We start from the raw sequence: 23,657 nt of genomic DNA, 5'->3' as shown, positions 1-23,657 counted from the left end.
GCGCCGACTGCACCAAGAAGTCAACGCAGTCGCCTCCAACAACCCCGAGTTCATGCACTGGTCAGAGAGGCCTATCAGCTGGAGCCGGACAGATCACCCAGAGGTGATGCCGTCTCCCGGCTCTTATGCATTGGTTTTGGACGCCACCCTCGCAACAGAAAGGCGATCTGCCCATTTCTCCCACGTGCTGATAGATGGCGGGAGCAGCATCAACATACTGTACCGTGACACCATGGAGAAGCTGGGCATCAAGACGAAGCAGCTCATGCCTAGTCGGACTGTGTTCCATGGGATCGTACGCAGCCGATCCTGCTCCCCAATCGGCAAGGTCGGGATAGACGTCCTCTTCGGGGACAAGGATCATTTCCGCCGAGAGGCAGTGTGGTTTGAGGTAGTGGATCTGGAGAGCCCTTACCACGCGTTGCTTGGCCGACCTGCCCTGGCCAAATTCATGGTTGTACCCCACTATGCCTACCTCAAGATGAAGATACCAAGTTGCAAGGGCATCATCACCATAGCCGGAGACTACAAGAAATCCTCCGAGTGTGCGGAAGCTAGTAGCCGGCTAGCTGAGTCCCTCGTGATTGCTGAAGAGAAGAAGATACTGGATCGAGTCGTGGCCATGGCCGGCAAGCAGCCGGCCCTGTCCCCCGACCTCAAGGAGTGTCATGCCCAAGGTTCATTCCAGCTGGCCAAAGAAACAAGGAAGGTACCTCTGGACCCGGAGCACCCAAAAAGGTTTGCCACCATCGGGGCAAACCTGGACAGCAAATAGGAAGGCGAGTTCGCCGATTTCCTCCGTGAGAATCGGGACATCTTCGCATGGTCCCCCAAGGACATGCCGGGTGTTCCGTAGGAATTCGCCGAGCACAAGCTACAGGTCCGAGAAGGTGCAAAACCAGTCAAACAGCCCCTCCGCCGACTATCGGAAGAAAATAGAAGGATTGTAGGAGAAGAGATAGCCCGGCTTCTGACAGCCGGCTTCATTATGGAAGTTTTCTTTCTAGAGTGACTCGCCAACCCGGTCCTCGTGCTGAAGAAAAATAACAAGTGGCGCATGCGTATAAACTACACCAGCCTCAACAAGGCCTGCCCCAAAGATCCCTTCGCCTTGCCAAGGATTGATCAAGTGATAGACTCCACAGCCGGATGCGAGCTGTTGAGCTTCTTGGATGCTTACTCAGGCTACCACCAGATAAAGTTGGATCCAGCTAACCGCCTGAAGACCGCCTTCATCACACCATTCAAAGCTTTCTGCTACCTGACTATGACATTCGGCTTGAGAAATGCTGGTGCCACTTTTCAGCGTTGCATGCAGAAATTCCTCCTCAAGCAGCTCGGCAGAAATGCCACGTCTATGTGGACGATATTGTGGTGAATACGGAAAAGCTTGGCACCTTGCTGGAAGACCTCAGAGAGACATTTGAAAACCTGCGCCGGTTCCAGATCAAGCTCAACCCCGAGAAATGCGTGTTCGGAGTACCAGCCGGCCAGCTTCTAGGCTTCCTGGTCTCCGAATGCGGCATCGAATGCAACCCGATGAAGATCAAGGCCATAGAAATAATGGAGATTCCCACCAAGCTACAAGACGTCCAGAAGTTCACCGGATGCTTGGCTTCCCTGAACCGCTTCAGCAGCTGGCTCGGAGAGAAAGCTCTCCCCCTCTACCGACTCATGAAGAAGTCCACTCACTTCGAGTGGAATGACCTAGCGGACCAAGCTTTCCACGAGCTAAAGAAGATGCTGACCACGCCGCCTGTCTTGGCGGCACCGACTGAGAAAAAGCCCATGCTCCTTTACATTGTCGCCACTAGCTGGGTGGTCAGCACGGTTATCGTGGTCCAGCGCCCAGAAGAAGGCCGAGCTCAGCTAGTCCAGAGGCCGGTGTATTATTTAAGCGAAGTATTATCTGCCTCGAAGCAGAACTACCCACACTAATAGAAGATGTGCTACGGTGTGTACTTCGCCGCCAAGAAGGTCAAGACCTACTTTCAAGAGCACCCCATCACGGTCGTATGTACTGCCCCGCTCGCCGAGATCATAGGCAGCCGGGATGCATCCGGACGAGTGGGAAAATGGGCCATTGAGCTAGCTCCCTACACGATCTTGCGACTCGGCCAGATGCATCCTGGCTGCCTATGATCGTGTAGGGAGCTAGCTGCCCCGCACCGCCATTAAGTCCCAAGCACTGGCCGACTTCCTCGTCGACTGGGCCGAAACCCAGTACCTGCCACCGGCCCCTGACTCCACTCATTGGTGGATGCACTTCGACGGGTCCAAGATGCACACCGGCTTGGGAGCTGGCATCGTCATCACCTCTCCCAAGGACGACAAGCTCAAGTACACATTGCAAATTCATTTTGCCGCCTCCAACAATGTGGTCGAGTACGAGGCGCTCATACACGGAATCCGGCTAGCCAAAGAGCTCGGCATCCGCCGGATCCTGTGCTATGGCGACTCGGATTTGGTGGTCCAGCAGTCATCTGGCGACTGGGACGCCAAGGACGCGAACCTGGCGAGCTACCATTTCCTTGTTCAGCAAATCAGTGGATATTTTGAAGGATGTGAGTTCCTTTAGGTACCACGGGCCGACAACATGCAAGCAGACGCCCTGGCACGAATAGGCTCCACCCGGCAAGCTATACCAGCCGGCGTTTCTCTCCACCGCCTCCTCAAGCCGTCTATAAAGCCTCTCCAGAATCTGATTCCATCTTCGTGCCGCCTGACCCCGACGGAGTCGGATCCGACTTGGGGAACCAGGCAGGTAGCTCGGGGACTTCGACAGGCGGCCCGGGGACTACCGTAGCCGCACCCGGCCCGGGAACTTCGGAACTCGGCCCGGGGGCTACTGCAGCCAGCCCGAGGACTGCATCGACACAACAGGCAGCGGCCGACTCCAACTCTTCACCACCCAGCCCACCCGCCCTGGTCACAGTAGCAATTTTGACAGCAGAAGAAGTCACAGCTCCATCATGGGCCCAGCCCATCCTCAACTTCTTAGTAAACAGAGAGTTGCCAACCGACGAGATCTCGGCAAGACAAGTCCAATGCCGAGCCGGAGCATACACAATAGTGAACCAAGAGCTTGTTAGGCGCAGTGTCACTGGAGTCTTCCAGCGCTGCGTCCAGCCAGAGAAGGGCATAGCAATCATCAAGGACATCCACCAAGGTGAATGCGGCCACCACGCGGCCTCAAGATCACTCGTTGCCAAAGCTTTCCGCCATGGATTCTTCTGGACGACTGCTTTGGATGACACCAAGGAACTAGTCAAACACTGCAAAGGGTGCCAAGTTTTCAATTCCAAGCAACACCCACCGGCTTCTGCACTCAAAACCATCCCCCTCACCTGGCCTTTTGCCGTCTGGGGGCTGGACATGGTGGGCCCATTCAAGACGGCACGCGGCGGCATGACACATCTGCTCGTTGCTGTGGACAAGTTTACCAAGTGGATTGAAGCAAAGCCGATCAAGAAGCTGAATGGGCCGACTGCCGTGACGTTCATCGCAGATATCACAACCCGGTACGGCATACCGCACAGCATTATCACCGACAATGATACAAATTTTGCAAAGGGAGCACTGGCACGTTTCTGCGCAACACACGGCATCCGGCTGGACCTAGCGTCCGTTGCCCACCCGCAGTCAAACGGCCAGGTCGAGCGAGAAAACGGCCTCATACTCTCCGGCAACAAACCCCGACTGGTCGTGCCACTGGAGCGTTCGGCCGGCTATTGGCTTGACGAGCTGCCGGCCGTTCTCTGGAGTTTGCGCACTACCCCAAACAAGTCAACCGGCTTCACCCCTTTCTTCGTTGTATATGGTGCCGAGGCTGACATCGAGTTCGACTCACCTCGGGTCACCATGTACATGGAGGCGGAGGCCAAGGAAGCACAAGAAGACGGTGTCGACCTGCTGGAAGAAGGCCGGCTGTTAGCCATCAGGCGGTCCGCCATCTATCAGCAGGGTCTGCGCTGCTACCATAGTCGGAAGGTCAAGCCAAGATCCTTCCAAGAGGGCGATCTTGTGCTCCGGCTGATCCAACGAACAGCCGGCCATCACAAGCTCTCGGCCCCTTGGGAGGGCCCCTTTCGTCGTTAGCAGAGCTTTAGGCAACGACTCCTACTACCTAATCGACGCGCAGAAGCCGAAGGCACGCAAGAGAGATGATTCCGGCGAGGAGTCGGAACGACCATGGAACGCCAATCTCCTCCAAAGATTTTACAATTAAAAAAGCAATACGTAGCAGGCTACCTTTTGTACTAAGTACGAGACAAAGGGTCCCCCGAGGAGCACTCGGGGACTACCGTCTTTTATCTATGAAAGATGAGTATCATGCCTACAATTACGTTACCACATTTGCTTTTTCGTCCGGCACCGGGTTCGACTAGTCGGCCCGGGGACTCGCCGCCTCGAGTTATATCTAAAGTTCTGCCTGCAGTCAGACAAGTAGTGTGCCGGCACCCAAGCCCCCTCTTGTCAAAAGTCGCAGCTCGAAGAATCGACTGTATGGCTGGCAAGAGCCAAGGGCAGGAAAGGATGCCCACACGAAACACAGCTAAGGACTAACAAACTTATATAACGTGAGCCGGCCTCCCGACCCCGCCAACCGGCTACCAGAGCAGCCGGCTGGCCGGCTTACCATTCACCTTGCTGCAATCTAAGAAAGCTCGAGTACTTGTCTTCCCAAAACAACCAAGTCCTTCTCCAGCCACAGACTGCAAAGCAGCTGTCCAGCTGGGAAGGCGGCGGCCAAGGGAAGGCGGCAAAGGAAAAAGCCAAAAAGATGAAAAGCAAACATGAACGGAAGCCAAACACATGCATGATTATATTTACACAAAAGGCCTTCAAAAGGCCAGCATTCAACATAGTTTAAACACACAGTGGGCCAAACTGCGAAAATTTAATAAAAGTTGTTCAAAAGAGTAACGAACAGGAAAAGCAAGGACAGAGGATCAGGCAAAGGGAGCGACGGGCGAGTCGGGCAGGTCGGTGGAGACGGCAGTGCCGGCTGGAGGAGTGGCCGGCTGGCGTGTCTCGGCATGATCACCACCTCTTGCAGGCGGCGCGCTTGCGCGCGCCTCGTTGCTGGAGGCACGATCAGGCTGAGGCGGGCTGGTCGCTTCGCCGTCTGGCACGTCTTCACCATCCTCTCCCTCTTCCCCTTCGCCCTCATCGCTGGAAGCAATCTCCTCCGCCGAGTCCTCACCTTCCGCCGGGTTCAGCCCGAACCACTCCTCCGGCTGAGCGATGCCGACATCATCCACCTCAGGGGCAAAGGCACTGGTGTCGGTGTACTCGGCAATCGCCGAGGCGCGCTGGACGATAGCCGGCCGCACCGCTTCCAGTTCCTCATCGGTCTCCTGCCGCCAGGTGCTCAGCTGGTCCAAGCTTAGCCCAGGATACCAAGCTCGGACGAACTCCAGCGCCCGCCCAGCACTGGACCGGGCTGCTGACGCCTTCCAAGCCTCGAAGCGGCCGACTGCAACCTCCAGCCAGTCGGCAGTCCGACTTGGGGTGCGTGGAATCACCTCGCCAGGCCAGAGGGCGGCCAGCACTTGCGCCCCGGCACACTGAAGCCGGTGGAGCAGGCAGTGAGCCGGCTGCAAGCGGGCTTGAATCGCTAGAAGCTGCTCCTCAAGTGACCGGCCGACGCCCGGCGCGATCTCGACCCCTGCCTGCCGTCGCGCGTCGCGGTGGGCCTCGATGGCTTGGGAGGCGGCAGCAGAGTAGCCGGGAAAGTAATCTGCACAAAGAAGAAAGCAGCGACACAAAATCAAAAAGACGAACCAGATGGTAGGAGGCAGGCAAAGAAACGAAGAAGAAGGCGGCTTACCATCGATTAAGTCTTCCACCCGGCTGTAGCCTTGACTCAGCACCTACCTTGCCTTGGCCTAGTTCATGGCCTCGGTCTCATATTCGGCTTTGAGGGCGGCCTCGCTGTCCTGCGCCGCCTTCAGGACCGCCTTGTGGCTCTCCTCCTGGTCGGCCAGTTTCTTGGCTAGGTGATCGCGCTCCTGAGCCAGGGCGGCGCACTCGGCCTCCTTGGCGCGAAGGGCGGTCTGGGCCCCGCTTAGCTGGCTCCTCAAGTCAGCATTGGCCCCTGCAGATATGAAGAAAGAAGTCGTCAGGAAAAGATCCGACCCGACTGCTCAGCAGTCGGCCCGAATCTCGGGGACTACACCCAGTGGGTGCGCTGACGCGCCCCCACTTGAGACAAAAGATGAAGCACTTACTCCGACTCTTGGTCAGATCGGTGACATTCTGATTCAACTCCTAGGCTAGGGAGTTGAAGGCAGCTGCGCGGAGGTTATGATACTCCTGCAGATATGATAAGAGATACGGGTGAGAACAAGACGGCAATCAAAGTCTACCAAGAAGTTCCAAGCCGCCTGCTCAGTAGCCGACTCGGAATTCGGGGACTACACCCAGTGGGTGCACTGACGCGCCCCCATAGAAGAAATCAGGAGCAATCAACGAAAAGCGGGAGGACTCACCCAGATCACCGTGCACATCATGAGAAATTCTTGAGTATACTCCTTCAGCGCGGTAGCTTGGGCCTGAGGCCGGTTCCGGACGTCCTGCGCCGCCACGTTCAGCACGGCCGTCCCGCCGCCCGCCATCCACCCGGACGAGCTATCGCTGGCCGCTTCCAGGTCCTGGGCCGACGAGTTGGCGCCCACAGTTTTCTGCGGTTCCGGCGCCAAAGTCGCCTTCCCCGTGCGTCGACGAGATGGTGACGAGACCACAAGATCCGCCCCCACAGTCGGCTCGCCTCTAGCCGGCTCCACGCGCGGCGCATCGGGCCTGCCTCCTTGGCCCGTTCCATTCGGCGGCGACGACGCCGCCTCCCTCTCCATCACCGGCTGGCGTCCTCCATCGGGGGCACTGGGATGTCGGGAGCCACGGCACGGAGGGGGATGGCGAGCTGCGGAGGCTGGTTCTGCAGGGCCTCTGCCTTCTTCGCGGCCGCGGCCTGTGCCTGGGCCTTGATAGCCGCGCCGGCTCGCGCTTCTGCCGACTTCTCCTTTGCCTCCTGAGCCGCCCTCTGCTCCTCCGCCTCCCGCTCCTCCCGCGCCTCCCACGCGTTTCGCTCCGTCGCCTCTATGAGATCGGTGCGGGGATCCACTCGGCTGGAGCTTGAGGACCCTCCCGTGGGTCCGACTATGGAGGCGGCAGGGGCCCGTTCGAGAGAAAGTGGGGCCCTGTTTTGATAAGTCAAGAAGAAGGCTTAGAAGAATATCAACCAAAGAAGAAAAAGAAAGGCGTAAGAAAAACGACACTTACGCTGAAACCGCCTGCGGCTGCTTCACCACCTTGCGGAAGCGGGCCGCCTTCGCGGCCGCTTTGTCCCGCTTGGTCGCCGCCGCGGTACTCTTGGGCTTCTTGGGCCGACTGCCGAAGTGGGTTGACGCGGCCCGGCGTTTCAACGCGCCACCATGAGCAGCCAGCGCGGCAGATGGGCCTGCGCCTTGATGATCGGGTGCTGGTCGGCGGCGCGAAATTACTTCGGCCTCGTCATCATCTGGCCAGTCCTCGAAGCCGGCACCGAGCCCAGAGCCGCCTGCCTCGCCGCCTTCCCCTGCGACGTCATCTTCCATGGCGGTCGCCCCCAGGTCCGGGTCATCAACGTCGTCCATCTGCGGTCGGGGAGGAACTGGTGTTCCACCCCTGCAGCCCCGGTGGCCGGCGGAAGCATGGGATTCTGCCAAAAACAAGCCGACTACTCAGGAGTCGGCCATCATGAGCCCGACGACAAGAAAAGAAGAAAGGAAGAGAAACTTACCATAGGCGGAGGATTGGTGCGAGAGTACGGCTCCTTGCCGTACTGCCACTCTTCGGTGTGCTTGCAGTTAGCAATATAGTTCACCATGTAAGACACCTCGGCGTGAGGAATCTCCTTGGTGCTTAGCCGGCACGGGTCGAAGCGGCCGCTCATCTGGCAAATCATGTTAGGTCGGCCCTGGAGCGGGAGCACCCGGCGCTCCACGAAGGCCGCCACCAGGTCGGCCCCAGTTAGACCCTCCGACTGGATCATCACCCCGAGCCGTGCAATGGAGGCGGCCCCACCATGAGACAGCGACCTAGCCCGGAAGGACCATGAGGGCTGCCTCCCAGCCGGTGGGCCGGCTACGTAAGCCGGCAGATTGACAAAGTTGCCTTGCGGAGCGATGTTCTTCACGTAGAAGTAAGATTTCTGCCAAAGCTTCACCGACTGGATCAGCAGGATGGGCGGAAATGGATTTTTTGTCGCTCGCCCTCCGCATGGCGATGAAGGCGCCGCATGGGGCGGGCACGCCCGCGATGACAGTGTCGAGCTTGCACCGGAAGAATTCCCCTAGAGCTCGAGGGTGGGGAGGACGCCGAGAAAGCCCTCGCACAGGGCGACGAAGGCCGACAGCAGCATCACCGCATTTGGAGTAAGGTGATGCGGCTGGAGATGATAAAACTCGAGGAAGGAGGGGAAGAACCTGCTCGCCGGCAGGCCGAAGCCGTGCAGGCAGTGCGAGCGGAAGACTACCCGCTCGTCCTCCTCCGGTGTCGGCGAGATCTCCCTCTCCAGCGCGAGACGGACCCGCACGTAGTCCGTGCCTGGTAGCCGTCGCGTCCGGCGAAGGAAGTCGACGTGGTCGTCATGGACGTTGGAGCCATCCCAGGAGCTCGACAGCGCCATGGGGACGGTGCGGCAACGAGAAAGGTGCGGCAGCGGAGAGGCACGCGACCCTGCCTCGACGAAGCAACAGCGAGCCAAGAAGATTGGCGGGAAAGCCGAGCGGCGGTGGGTAGCTGTGGCGAAGAAGAGGAGGAAGAAGAAGAAGGAAGGGGCGGAGCGAGGGCGAGCGTGCGAGCGTTTGGCGCTCCCCTCCTCTCCCCCTACTTATAGCCTCATACGCCGAAGCCGAGGAGGCAGGGCGTGGGGGGCGTGGGATTAACTGCGCCCACTCCCCCACGCCCCATGATTACTACGCCTTCACGGCGTGCGGTAACCGCCGCTGGGAGGTGCGCGGACCATCCGGGCCACAAAATATCCATGCGCAGGCCGAGGCCCTGTAGTGGCGGGCCCCGCACTACGGCAGCGTACCGTCGCACGCGCGGGTTGGCAGGCCCCTCCAGCCGTAGGGTGCGACGTGGCGCGCAGGCGACGAGCGGTTAGCTCACAGCCTGACTCTTGCGCCGACTAGTTCCCGCCTTCAAGCTTCGAAACTTCCATGAAGACGGCACACCTAATCAAAGCCGGATCCTAGTCTCCGACTCCTCAAGATAGGAAGGTGACTGAGCTTCTCGTCTTTTTTCTGCCTCGGAGCCCAACCAGCTTTGGGGACTACTGTCAGAGTAAAAGACCATAGGTAGCCTAGCCGGCTCCGCCTGGCTCTTCAGAAAAATTATAGGCCGTTCAAGCCTTCAAACATCCAAGACGTGGGGCCGCCTTCCCCCGGCTGGCTACTTCTCTGGCCGGCTGCACGAAGGCAGCCCGGCCCTGAAATCCTCGAGAAGAAAACCACGAGAGGGCCGGCTACAAGAAGCCGGCCGCAAGAGGGCCGCCTCCAAGAAGCCGCCCCCCTAGCAGGCGGCCAAGGTCGTGCCCTCAGAGTCTGCACCCACATAACGGCGATGAGACGGGGCATGGCTACAGGGAAACCTTCCACCCCCGAATCCCGGGACGCGCATGGCCACAGTGCGCCGTACGGGGCGGCTGTCGGTGTCAAAATCGGCGGATCTCGGGTAGGGGGTCCCGAACTGTGCGTCTAGGCCAGATGGTAAAAAGAGGCAAGGGACACGAAGTTTTACCCAGGTTCGGGCCCTCTCGATGGAGGTAAAACCCTATGTCCTGCTTGATTAATATTGATGATATCGGTAGTACAAGAGTAGATCTACCACGAGATCGAAGAGGCTAAACCCTAGAAGCTAGCCTATGGTATGATTGTTGTTGTGTATGTTGTCCTACGGACTAAAACCCTCCGGTTTATATAGACACCGGAGAGGGTTGGGGTTACACAAAGTCCGTTACAATGGTAGGAGATCTGCGTATCCGTATCGCCAAGCTTGCCTTCCACGCCAAGGAAAGTCCCTTCCGTACACGGGACGAAGTCTTCAATCTTGTATCTTCATAGTCCAGGAGTCCGGCTGAAGGTATAGTCCCGCCATCCGGACGCCCCCTAATCCAGGACTCCCTCAGTAGCCCCTGAACCAGGCTTCAATGATGACGAGTCCGGCGCGCCGATTGTCTTCGGCATTGCAAGGCGGGTTCCTCCTCCAAGTACTTCATAGAAGATATTGAACACAAAGATAGTGTCCGGCTCTGCAAAATAAGTTTCCACATATTGCCATAGAGAGAATAACATTTACACAAATCTAATCTGCTGACGTATTCCATAGTGTGACACACCACGGCCAAGCCTTTATCCGAGTCATTTCATTATCCCACCTCAGTGCGTCATGCGAGGCAGTTTCCTTAGCACGTCTTGTTAAAGTAGAGATCGTGTCCCCTTATTCTGGGATTCTCATCAATACGGGCGTGGGTAACCCAACCGCTTCTAGGACTCCTAGATTATAGGCAAGTCCAAACAGACACGGAGAGGACGCTTGATATTCACCCTCTTTATAAAGGGATAAGGCTTTTATTTTTCCCTCCCGTACTCAATCGAATCCTTCCCCGACCTCAAGCTCAAGCGCTCAAAGTTCAAGTCAGGTGCTCCGAACCTTCAGTCATGTCTGGATCTAGCCTTCAAGGCCGATGGGTGCCTTCCTCTGTCACGGAAGAAGACATCAAAAAGTTGAGGGAGGCCAGATATCTGACCGCCGAGATTTTGCATCGGCTGCCTCCCCGAGGGCAGGCCGTCCCCGCCCCCGAACCCAACGAGAACGTCGTGTTCGTCTCCCACTTCCTCCGAGGTCTAGGCCTTGCTCTGGATCCTTTCGTCAGGGGTTTGATGTTTTACAACGGGCTAGACTTCCATGATCTAGCTCCGGACTCCTTTCTTCATATCACAACATTTATTGTCATGTGCGAGGCCTTCCTCCGGGTTACCCCTCACTTTGGCCTATGGCTCAAGACCTTTGAAGTAAAGCCGAAGATGATCGAGGGGCAACATGCAGCGTGTGGAGGTGCCTCAATACACAAGATGATGGGAGCTCCGTGGCCCAAAGGTTCCATCCCAGAGGTGTCTGAATTGTGGCAACATGAGTGGTTCTACATCACGGCTCCTAGAAGTGCCAAGTGGGTGGTCGCCCCTGTTTTCCGCTCGGGCCCTCCACCACAACTGATGTCATGGATCAGCAGAGGTCTGAGCTGGGGTCCAGCCAAGGACGTGCCTATACTACAAAGCCACATTCGAGATCTCTTCAATGGAGATTTCAGTTTGGTTGCGTAATACAAGTTATGATGGTTCGTCAAGTCCAGCCTTGCAAACGCCGGCCTCTTCGCTTGTGGGAGTTCAATCCCGAGGGACCGCGTGTCATTCAAAATTTTCTTGGCCTAACGCACGAGGAGATGTACAAGTCATTCTTCGAACCTCGGGTGGAGTGTCCGTAAATCACCGAGGACATGGGCCTGAGTAGTAACCGCGCCGCCGAACAGGTAAGGCATCTTCCGGCCGAACATACTATCTCTCCTTTGTTACGAAGTTATTTCTGAGAGTTTGCTTTTTGACCAGGACTGGCTAACAAAGGCGAAGTTGATTCGGTGTTCGGCCCCCCTCCCTGAGGGTTTGGAAAATCCGGTATTGGAAAATATGCTCTAGACCGCACCTTGCCCGGAGCCCTTGAAGGAAGATACTGTGGAGGATAATATGGGCGGACGCGGGCCCCCAACGCTGCCCATTCTAACCGAGGGAGCGAGCATCTCCATGAAGAAAGACGACCAGAAGAGGAAAAGGACTGCGCCCGGGGATTCGGAAGCTGAAGCTTCCAAACGGGAGAAGAAGTCTTCCACAGAGGGTCCTACCTTGGGGGGCGCTGTTGCCGCACAAAGTCCGCTGGGGGATCAATTCTCCCGCGAGTCGTATGTGACCCGAAATGCTTTAATAGTACAGATATGCCATCTTTTTCTCCTGAGAAAATAACCACCGCATATGTCTTTGCAGTTCGGGCCTTAGCCCCTCTCAAATGAGCTCGTCTTCTGGGGATCTTCTTCCAGAGATGATGGAGAGCGAAACGCCTCCTCCGGACTCCTCTGCTCCGGAAGAGGGCAACACTAAAGTGTCATCGCGGAAGAAAAGGCTTGTTAAGAAAAGGCTTGACGAGGCATAGGGTAAGTGTCATTATCTGGTAAACGCCACATAGGAAGAGCAGCATGATGCCAGTATCTTTAATATGTTGTGACTGCAGATGGAGCTGCCACTGTTGAAGCCTTGCGGGTAGAACATGCCCGAGCCAAGGAACAAGCGAGGTTGGGTAATGCGGCTGCTTTGAAGGCGGCCGAAGAGTTGCAAGCCGAGAAGGCCGCGCATGGCAAGAGCCGATACAAGATGGCCAAGATGGCCATAGAATTAAAAGCCGCCGCCGACCATTGCCGGGTTCTTGAAAAGGAAAACCAAGCGAAGGCATCGGACCTTGAGAAGGCTGCTGCAACGAAAAAAGACCTCCGCTCTGCTATGAGGGCAAAGAAGGAGGAGCTGCGAGAAGCCGGGGATATTGTAGCTGGGAAATCCTTTATGTTGCGGAGGAAGTTTGGAGATCCACGGTATGGCCCTTTGGATCGGCTGTGGAGTTCGGAGGATGTGTATATGGATTTGGCGGCGAGCGCTGCCGATGCGGCCAAGTACTTCTAGGGTCAGACGGACCGTGAAGTAGACCAGCTGTTTTGGAGACGATTCCATTCTTCCGAGCGTCCACTTTCATTGACTGACCAATTAGCCGAATGGGCCAAACTAAATAGGTTGTCCGGACTCTCCATGAGGTCTGTTGTGGATCAGCTATGGCCAGAAAGGTCAAAACCGAACAGCTATTTCAGCTTGGTGCAGCACTTCCTTCACGTGGTGTCGCGCATTAATGCGATGAAGAGGTCGGCGTGCATAGAGGGCGCACGGATGGCTTTTGCCCGTGCTAAGGCATACTGGGCGGAGATGGATGCTACCAATGTTGCAGCGCGGGATTCGGGTATAGGTCGAAAGGCTGCTGAGCACTACTTTGAAGAAGTTCTTGAGGGTGCCCGTTTGATAGAGACCTAGTGCTCAAAAAATATTATGTTTGAGTGATATGTAATCTCATTGTAAGGGAAATGCTTTTATAAATTTTTATAAGGCTATTTTTATACTTTTGCCTGAAAGTAATATGATGCCTCCTAGGCGGCCGTTTATGTATACATGTGTATAACCTAAAAGATTGCAGCCGTCGGCTTCAACCCCCACGCATATAATGCGGAGGTGCTCGCAAAAACACGCGTTCACACTTAACCCAACGTCTTGGTCCTATTAAGGGGATGATAGCGGAGCGAGCGAGGCAACCGGACTATAATGCTTTAGCACTTTCACTTAGCCATAGGAGTTTGACAGTGGGGCTACTAGATAGCCCCTGGTGACTCTGCACTCTCCCGATTCCGAGGTGCGTACATGCCTGGCCGAAAAACGGCCCTTCGTTAAGGCGGAGGAATTCTAACATTCAAACAGGTCATCGAGTGGTTGACCAGTCTCACGCTATATCATGACAGTCAGTTTTTGGCTTTCTCTACTGAGGTGCTCGTCCGGATGAACCAGGGCAAAATCGCAGTAGTTCTGCTGGTGCTACCTTAGCCGGTAAAGCAGAACGTAAGGCACCAAAACACAGGAGCCGGGCAAACCCAACATTTGACCAAAGATAATGATTCGGAGCTGATGCATATAGGGCCAAACTCGCGACGCCGAACACTCCCTAAGGTATTCGGTGTTTGTTGTATAAACCAGGCCTAAATAATGGCCTTTGTAAGAAGCCCCTTGTGTCCAGGTACGTGCATTGTTCTGGCATGGCCACATGCCAAGACATCAGCATCCTTCTCAACGGTGGATATGTATCAACAAGAGATAGTAAAAAAGGTTTACGCAGGGTCTTAATCTAAAAAGAAACCTTGGAGCGGGTCCCTACTGCATGTCTGCGCCTGTGTCTCCGTTGTGTCATATCTTGGACGGGCGTAGCATGATGATCGTCTGTAAAAGAGAGGAATTTAGGTGAACAAGTTGTCGTGCAAAAGGGATAGTTTGTTAAAGAAACCATGTATAATTCAAGATGAGAAGAAATTGCCACTCGTCTGCGTGTGTTGAGCCCCTTGTATTGACAAATAGGGGTGTGACCATTTATTTGGTATAAGTAGTGGCGCTGGACTCGATTAGTTGTATCTGAGGTCTTGACGACCTATTGGATGCTTTCGCTTGTCCGGGAGCCTTTAGTGTGCGGCTGCCAAGGCAGCCTCACTCTCTTCGGCGCGCAGAGATCGCTTGATATTTCCATGCACTATAATGATGCCACGTGGACCGGGCATCTTGAGTGTGAGGGAGGCGTAGTGTGGTATTGCATTAAAGCGAGCAAAAGCTTCGCGTCCGAGCAGTGCTTGATAGCTACTTTGAAACGGAGTGATGTGGAAAGTTAAATGCTCACGACGGAAGTTATCGGGGGAGCCGAATATAACTTGTAGTAGGAGGGAGCCCGTACAACGAGCCCCTGGGCCTGGCGTAACTCCTTTAAAGGTAGTATTGCTATGGCGAATTTGTGTTGGGTCTAACCCCATCCCGCGGATTGTATCCTAATATATTAGGTTTAGGCTACTGCCGCCGTCTATCAAGACTCTTTTGAAGTGATATCCGCCAATTACTGGGTCTAATACCAGGGCAGCCCATCCCGCGTGTCGGATACTTGCTGAGTAATCGCGATGGTCGAAAGTGATCGGTTGAGATGACCAGTGGCCGGACTTTGTGGTGACAGGCTGGGTCTATTTTCCTAGGAGTGCCGCGTTGTTTTTTCCCTTGATTACGTGTAACACGTTTACTGTTTTGACTTCTGGTGGAAATTTCTTTTGTTCCCCTGTGTCTTGCTTGGGGGGCTCATCCTCGTCTTCACTTGGTGTATCCTCCCCCTTGTGTACAGCGTTGAGCTTGCCGGACTGCTTGAAGACCCAACATTCTCCGTGGGTATGATTAGCACGTTTACCAGGGGTACTATGAATCTGACATACTTGGTCCAGAATTTTGTTGAGGCTGGACAATTCATCCCTAGTGCCTTTAGGGGGCGGCTTTTGACCTGGCTGAGAGCTTTTGACCTTTAGGGGGCGGTCTTCACTAAGAGTCTGTTGGAATTATATTAGCGATTACTGCATTATTTATGAAATCTTGCAGATAGGATGTCAAAACATTGTTTCCTTGATGTTTTTTTTTGAGGAAAGGTTGTATGTGATACAACCGGAAGGTTTTGTTAATCCTGAAAGATGCTAATAAGTATGCAAAGCTCCAACAATCCTTCTAAGGACTGGAGTAAGCATCTCGGAGTTGGAATGTATGCTTTGATAAGATGATCAAAGTTTTGGGTGTATACAAAGTTTATGAGAAACTTGTATTTCCAAAGAAGTGAGTGGGAGCACTATAGAATTTCTGATGAATATATGTTGTTGACATATTGTTGATCAGAAATGACGTAGAATTTCTGAAAAGCATATAGGGTTATTTGGAAAGTGTTTTTCAATGGAAAGCCTGGATTAAGCTACTTGAACATTGAGCATCAAGATCTATAAGGATAGATCAAAATTCTTAATGGTACTTTCAAATGAGCACATACCTTGACATGATCTTGAAGGTGTTCAAGATGGATCAGTCAAAGAAGGAGTTCTTTCCTGAGTTGTAAGGTATGAAGTTAAGACTTAAAGCTCGACCACGGCAGAAGAAAGAGGAAGGACGAAGGTCGTCCCCTATGCTTTTGTCATAGACTCTATACGGTATGCCATGCTGAGTACCGCACCTGATTTGTGCCTTGCCACATATCTGGCAAGAGGGTACAAAGGTAATCTAGGATTAGATCACCAGATAGCGGTCTAAATTATCCTTAGAGGAATAAGGATATGTTTCTCGGTTATGGAGGTGGTAAAAGAGTTCATCGTAAAGGGTTACACCGATGCAAACTTTGACACTAATCCAGATTATTCTGAGTAGTAAACTGGATTCGTATAGTAGAACAGTTATTTGGAATAGCTCCAAATGTAGCATAGTAGTTGCATCTACAAGATGACATAGAAATTTGCGAAGTACATACGGATCTGAAAGATTCAGACCCGTTGACTATAACATCTCTCACAAGCATAACATGATCAAACCCAGAACTCATCGAGTGTTAATCACATGGTAATGTGAACTAGATTATTGACTCTAGTAAACTCTTTGGGTGTTAGTCACATGGGGATGTGACCTTGAGTGTTAATGACATATCGATGTGAACTGGATTATTGACTCTAGTGCAAGTGGGAGACTGTTGGAAATATGCCCTAGAGGCAATCATAAATTAGTTATTATTATATTTCCTTGTTCATGATAATCGTTTATTATCCATGCTAGAATTGTATTGATAGGAAACTCAGATACATGTGTGGATACATAGAAAACACCATGTCCCTAGTAAGCCTCTAGTTGACTAGCTCGTTGATCAATAGATGGTTACGGTTTCCTGACCATGGACATTGGATGTCGTTGATAACGGGATCACATCATTGGGAGAATGATGTGATGGACAAGACCCAATCCTAAGCCTAGCACAAGATCATGTAGTTCGTGTGCTAAAGCTTTTCTAATGTCAAGTATCATTTCCTTAGACCATGAGATTGTGCAACTCCCGGATACCGTAGGAGTGCTTTGGGTGTGCCAAACGTCACAACGTAACTGGGTGGCTATAAAGGTACACTACAGGTATCTCCGAAAGTGTCTGTTGGGTTGACACGAATCGAGACTGGGATTTTTCACTCCGTGTAAACGGAGAGGTATCTCTGGGCCCACTCGGTAGGACATCATCATAATGTGCACAATGTGATCAAGGAGTTGATCACGGGATGATGTGTTACGGAATGAGTAAAAGAGACTTGCCGGTAACGAGATTGAACAAGGTATCGGGATACCGACGATCGAATCTCGGGCAAGTATCGTACCGCTAGACAAAGGGAATTGTATACGGGATTGATTAAGTCCTTGACATCTTGGTTCATCCGATGAGATCATCGTGGAACATGTGGGAGCCAACATGGGTATCCAGATCCCGCTGTTGGTTATTGACCGGAGAGTCATCTCGGTCATGTCTGCATGGTTCCCGAACCCGTAGGGTCTACACACTTAAGGTTCGGTGATGCTAGGGTTGTAGGGATATGTATATGCAGTAACCCGAATGTTGTTCGGAGTCCCGGATGAGATCCCGGACGTCACGAGGAGTTCCGGAATGGTCCGGAGGTAAAGAATTATATATAGGAAGTGCTATTTCGGCCATCGGGACAAGTTTCGGGGTCACCGGTATTGTACCGGGACCACCGGAAGGGTCCCGGGGGTCCACTAGGTGGGGCCACCTATCCCGGAGGGCCCCATGGGCTGAAGTGGGAAGGGATCCAGCCCAAAGTGGGCTGGGGCACCACTTCCCCCCTAGGGCCCATGCGCCTAAGGGTGGGGGAAACCCTAAGGAAGAGTCCTAAGAGGGGAAGGCACCTCCTAGGTGCCTTGGGGAGGAGGGATTCCTCCCTTAGCCGCCGCCCCCCTAGGAGATTGGATATCCTAGGGCCGGCGCCCCCCCCCCCTAGGCCCCCCTATATATAGTGGGGGAGATGGAGGACTTCTCACCTTGGCCTTTGGTGCCTCCCTCTCCCTCTCCAACACCTCCTCCTCCTCCATAGTGCTTAGCGAAGCCCTGCCGGAGTACTGCAGCTTCACCACCACCACGCCGTCGTGCTGCTACTGGAGCCATCCTCCATCAACCTCTCCTTCCCCCTTGCTGGATCAAGAAGGAGGAGACGTCGCTGCTCCGTACGTGTGTTGAACGCGGAGGTGCCGTCCGTTCGGCGCTAGGATCATCGGTGATTTGGATCACGACGAGTACGACTCCATCAACCCCGTTCTCTTGAACGCTTCCGCGCGTGATCTACAAGGGTATGTAGATCCACTCCTCCCTCGTTGCTAGATGACTCCATAGATAGATCTTGGTGACACATAGGAAAATTTTGAATTTATGCTACGTTCCCCAACAACATGTTCCAAAGCTTTCGGGCTGACTCTCCGGGCTGTTGAGTTATATGACTCAATTCGTCCGCATCCAGAGGTCGGACATAAGTCCCTTGAAAATTTGCCTGAAAGGCGTCTTCGAGCTCTTCCCAACTTCCAATGGAGCTTTCGGGGAGGCCTTTGAGCCAGTGATGAGCTGGCCCTTTGAGCTTGAGGGGTAGGTAGTTGATGGCGTGGAGATCATCTCCTCGAGCCATATGGATATGAAGGATATAGTCCTCAATCCAGACCCCAGGGTCTGTTGTTCCGTCGTATGCCTCTATGTTTACAGGCTTGAATCCCTCTGGAAATTCGTGGTCCAGCACCTCATCGGTGAAACATAGGTGGTGTGCGGCACCCCTGTAGCTGGGTGTACCGCGTTGTTCGGATGTTTGTTGTGTTGCATTGTATGCTGGGGCGCGCTTGCGTGGTCCATAGATGGATCTTGTTGCACCGTCCTTTGGGTGCGAGCCCTCGCATGGGTCGCGTATTGTATTGTGAGCGGCATTGTATGCCGCTCTGTGTTGGTAGAGGGGTCGTCTATCCGACCAGGTGGCTGCTTTGATATTTGGTTGTGGGGGTTCTGAGGCCTCCTCATCGAATTCGGGTAGCAGCTTCCACTTTGGGTAGCTCTTGGAGGGGCGATTGTCACTGTACCTTGCTGCAGTGTTGAGTATTTTACTCCATCTGATTTGGAGTGTGTCTTGCGCGGCCTTGAGCCTTTGCTTCTGCTTTTTCAGACTCCTCGCGGTGGCAACAAGCCTTTTACGGGCAGTCTGCTGCTCCGGGTGACTGTCCGGTGATATGTCGTCCGGACCATTATCCTTGATAGGATTTGTTTGTTCGGTTTGATTATCCGGATTGCCGTTGTCCGGCAGCGGTTCGCCCTGCTCCAGCGCTGGGTCTGTGTGATCGCTATTTCTGTCGAGGCGGGATTTGGGGCGGCGCTTGCTGAAGGAAATATTCCCTAGAGGCAATAATAAAGTTATTATTTATTTCCTTATATCATGATAAATGCTTATTATTCATGCTAGAATTGTATTAACCGGAAACATAATACATGTGTGAATACATAGACAAACAGAGTGTCACTAGTATGCCTCTACTTGACTAGCTCGTTAATCAAAGATGGTTATGTTTCCTAAACCATGGACAAAGAGTTGTCATTTGATTAACGGGATCACATCATTAGTTGAATGATCTGATTGACATGGCCCATTCCATTAGCTTAGCACCCGATCATTTAGTATGTTGCTATTGCTATCTTCATGACTTATACATGTTCCTATGACTATGAGATTATGCAACTCCCGTTTGCCGGAGGAACAATTTGTGTGCTACCAAACGTCACAACGTAACTGGGTGATTATAAAGGAGCTCTACAGGTGTCTCCAAAGGTACATGTTGGGTTGGCATATTTCGAGAATAGGATTTGTCACTCCTATTGTCGGAGAGGTATCTCTGGGCCCTCTCGGTAATGCACATGACTGAACTCTTGCAAGCATTGCAACTAATGAGTTAGTTGCGGTATGACGAATTACGGAACGAGTAAAGAGACTTGCCGGTAACGAGATTGAACTAGGTATGGGATACCGATGATCGAATCTCGGGCAAGTAACATACCGATGACAAAGGGAACAACGTATGTTGTTATGCGGTCTGACCGATAAAAGATCTTCGTAGAATATGTAGGAGCCAATATGAGCATCCAGGTTTCGCTATTGGTTATTGACCGGAGACGTGTCTCGGTCATGTCTGCATTGTTCTAGAACCCGTAGGGTCCGCACACTTAAGGTTTCGATGACAGTTATATTATGAGTTTGTGCATTTTGATGTAGCGAAGGTTGTTCCAAGTCCCGGATGTGATCACTGACATGACGAGGAGTCTCAAAATGGTCGAGACATAAAGATTGATATATTGGAAGCCTATGTTTGGATATCGGAAGTGTTCCGGGTGAAATCGGGATTTTACCAGATTACCGGGAGGTTACCGGAACCCCCCGGGAGGTATATGGACCTTAGTGGGCCTAAGTGGAAGAGAGGAGAGGTGGCCAGAGATGGGCCGTGCCCCCTGCCCCCTTGGTCCGAATAGGACAAGGAGAGGGGGCCGGCCCCCCTTCCTCCTCTCTCTCCTCTTTTCCCCCCTACGCGAATCCTATTCCAACTAGGAAAGGGGGGAGTCCTACTCCCGGAGGGAGTAGGACTCCTCCTGGCGCGCCTCTCCTGGCCGGCCGCACTCCCCCCCCCCTTGATCCTTTATATACGGAGGCAGGGGCACCTGTAGAGAGACAAGTTGATCCACGTGATCATATTCTTAGCCGTGTGCGGTGCCCCATTCCACCATAGTCCGCGATAATATTGTAGCGGTGCTTAGGCGAAGCCCTGCGACAGTAGTACATCAAGATCGTCACCACGCCGTCGTGCTGACGGAACTCTTCCCCGACACTTTGCTGGATCGTAGTCCGGGGATCGTCATCGAGCTGAATGTGTGCTAGAACTCGGAGGTGCCGTAGTTTCGGTGCTTGATCGGTCGGGTCGTGAAGACGTACGACTACATCAACCAAGTTAACGCTTCCGTTGTCGATCTACAAGGGTACGTAGATCACACTCTCCCCCTCTCGTTGCTATGCATCACCATGATCTTGCGTGTGCGTAGGAAATTTTTTGAAATTACTACGAAACCCAACAGTGGCATCCGAGCCTAGGTTTTATATGTTGATGTTATATGCACGAGTAGAACACAAGTGAGTTGTGGGCGATATAAGTCATCCTGCTTACCAGCATGTCATACTTTGGTTCGGCGGTATTGTTGGACGAAGCGGCCCGGACCGACATTACACGTATGCTTACGCGAGACCGGTTCTCCCTACGTGCTTTGCACATAGGTGGCTTGCGGGTGACAGTTTCTCCAACTTTAGTTGAACCGAGTGTGGCTACGCCCGGTCCTTGCGAAGGTTAAAACAGCACCAACTTGACAAACTATCGTTGTGGTTTTGATGCGTAGGTAAGATTGGTTCTTGCTTAAGCCCGTAGCAGCCACGTAAAACATGCAACAACAAAGTAGAGGACGTCTAACTTGTTTTTGCAGGGCATGTTGTGATGTGATATGGTCAAGACATGATGCTAAATTTTATTGTATGAGATGATCATGTTTTGTAACCAAGTTATCGGCAACTGGCAGGAGCCATATGGTTGTCGCTTTATTGTATGCAATGCAATCGCGCTGTAATGCTTTACTTTATCACTAAGCGGTAGCGATAGTCGTGGAAGCATAAGATTGGCGAGACGACAACGATACTATGATGGAGATCAAGGTGTCGCACCGGTGACGATGGTGATCATGACGGTGCTTCGGAGATGGAGATCACAAGCACAAGATGATGATGGCCATATCATATCACTTATATTGATTGCATGTGATGTTTATCTTTTATGCATCTTATCTTGCTTTGATTGACGGTAGCATTATAAGATGATCTCTCACTAATTATCAAGAAGTGTTCTCCCTGAGTATGCACCGTTGCGAAAGTTCTTCGTGCTGAGACACCATGTGATGATCGGGTGTGATAGGCTCTACGTTCAAATACAACGGGTGCAAAATAGTTGCACACGCGGAATGCTCAGGTTATACTGGACGAGCCAAGCATATACAGATATGGCCTCGGAACACAGAGACCAAAAGGTCGAGCGTGAATCATATAGTAGATATGATCAACATAGTGATGTTCACCAATGAAACTACTCCATCTCACGTGATGATCGGACATGGTTTAGTTGATTTGGATCACGTAATCACTTAGAGGATTAGAGGGATGTCTATCTAAGTGGGAGTTCTTTAAGTAATATGATTAATTGAACCTAAATTTATCATGAACTTAGTACCTGATAGTATCTTGCTTGTTTATGATTGTAGATAAATGGCCCGTGCTGTTGTTCCGTTGAATTTTAATGCGTTCCTTGAGAAAGCAAAGTTGAAAGATGATGGTAGCAATTACACGGACTGGGTCCATAACTTGAGGATTATCCTCATTACTGCACAGAAGAATTACGTCCTGGAAGCACCGCTGGGTGCTAGGCCTGCTGCTGGAGCAACACCAGATGTTGTGAACGTCTGGCAGAGCAAAGCTGATGACTACTCGATAGTTCAATGTGCCATGCTTTACGGCTTAGAACCGGGACTTCAATGATGTTTTGAACGTCATGGGGCATATGAGATGTTCCAGGAGTTGAAGTTAATATTTCAAGCAAATGCCCGGATTGAGAGATATGAAGTCTCCAATAAGTTCTATAGCTGCAAGATGGAGGAGAACAGTTCTGTCAGTGAGCATATACTCAAAATGTCTGGGTATAATAATCACTTGATTCAAATGGGAGTTAATCTTCCAGATGATTGCGTCATTGACAGAATTCTCCAATCACTGCCACCAAGCTACAAGAGCTTCGTGATGAACTATAATATGCAAGGGATGAATCAGACTATTCCCGAGCTCTTCGCAATGCTGAAAGCTGCGGAGGTAGAAATCAAAAAGGAGCATCAAGTGTTGATGGTCAACAAGACCACTAGTTTCAAGAAAAAGGGCAAAGGGAAGAAGAAGGGGAACTTCAAGAAGAATAGCAAGCAAGTTGCTGCTCAAGAGAAGAAACCCAAGTCTGGACCTAAGCCTGAACCTGAGTGCTTCTACTTCAAGCAGACTGGTCACTGGAAGCGGAACTACCCCAAGTATTTGGCGGATAAGAAGGATGGCAAGGTGAACAAAGGTATATGTGATATACATGTTATTGATGTGTACCTTACTAATTCTCGCAGTAGCACCTGGGTATTTGATACTGGTTCTGTTGCTAATATTTGCAACTCGAAACAGGGACAACGGATTAAGCGAAGATTGGCTAAGGATGAGGTGACGATGCGCGTGGGAAACGGTTCCAAAGTCGATGTGATCGCAGTCGGCGCGCTACCTCTACATCTACCTTCGGGATTAATATTAGACCTAAATAATTGTTATTTGGTGCCAGCGTTAAGCATGAACATTATATTAGGATCTTGTTTGATGCGAGACGGTTATTCATTTAAATCCGAGAATAATGGTTGTTCTATTTATATGAGTAATATCTTTTATGGTCATGCACCCTTGAAGAATGGTCTATTCTTATTGAATCTCGATTGTAGTGACACACATATTCATAATGTTGAAGCCAAAAGATGCAGAGTTGATAATGATAGTGCAACTTATTTGTGGCACTGCCGTTTAGGTCATATCGGTGTAAAGCGCATGAAGAAACTCCATACTGATGGACTTTTGGAACCACTTGATTATGAATCACTTGGTACTTGCGAACCGTGCCTCATGGGCAAGATGACTAAAACGCCGTTCTTAGGTACTATGGAGAAAGCAACAGATTTGTTGGAAATCATACATACAGATGTATGTGGTCCGATGAATATTGAGGCTCGTGGCGGATATCGTTATTTTCTCA

At 52.3% G+C, this 23,657-nt stretch overlaps 1 protein-coding gene across 1 annotated transcript; it reads right to left on the bottom strand.

Moving 5' to 3' along the window:
- Positions 1-4,952: 4,952 nt before the first annotated feature.
- On the bottom strand, positions 4,953-5,836 carry LOC147958329 (uncharacterized). Its single transcript, XM_087532091.1, has 2 exons — positions 5,788-5,836; positions 4,953-5,743 (listed from the first exon to the last, which is right to left on the bottom strand). The coding sequence occupies exons 1-2, from the start codon at positions 5,834-5,836 to the stop codon at positions 4,953-4,955; spliced, it is 840 nt and encodes a 279-aa protein (XP_087388217.1).
- Between the last annotated feature and the right edge of the window lie 17,821 nt (positions 5,837-23,657).

This window comes from Triticum urartu, chromosome 7A, assembly GCF_056163025.1.
Source record: "Triticum urartu cultivar PI428250 chromosome 7A, HENAU_Tu73, whole genome shotgun sequence".
NCBI classification, from domain to species: Eukaryota; Viridiplantae; Streptophyta; class Magnoliopsida; order Poales; family Poaceae; genus Triticum; species Triticum urartu.
Note: the sequence above shows the minus strand (reverse complement) of the source record. Positions and strands in the feature narration are given on the sequence as shown.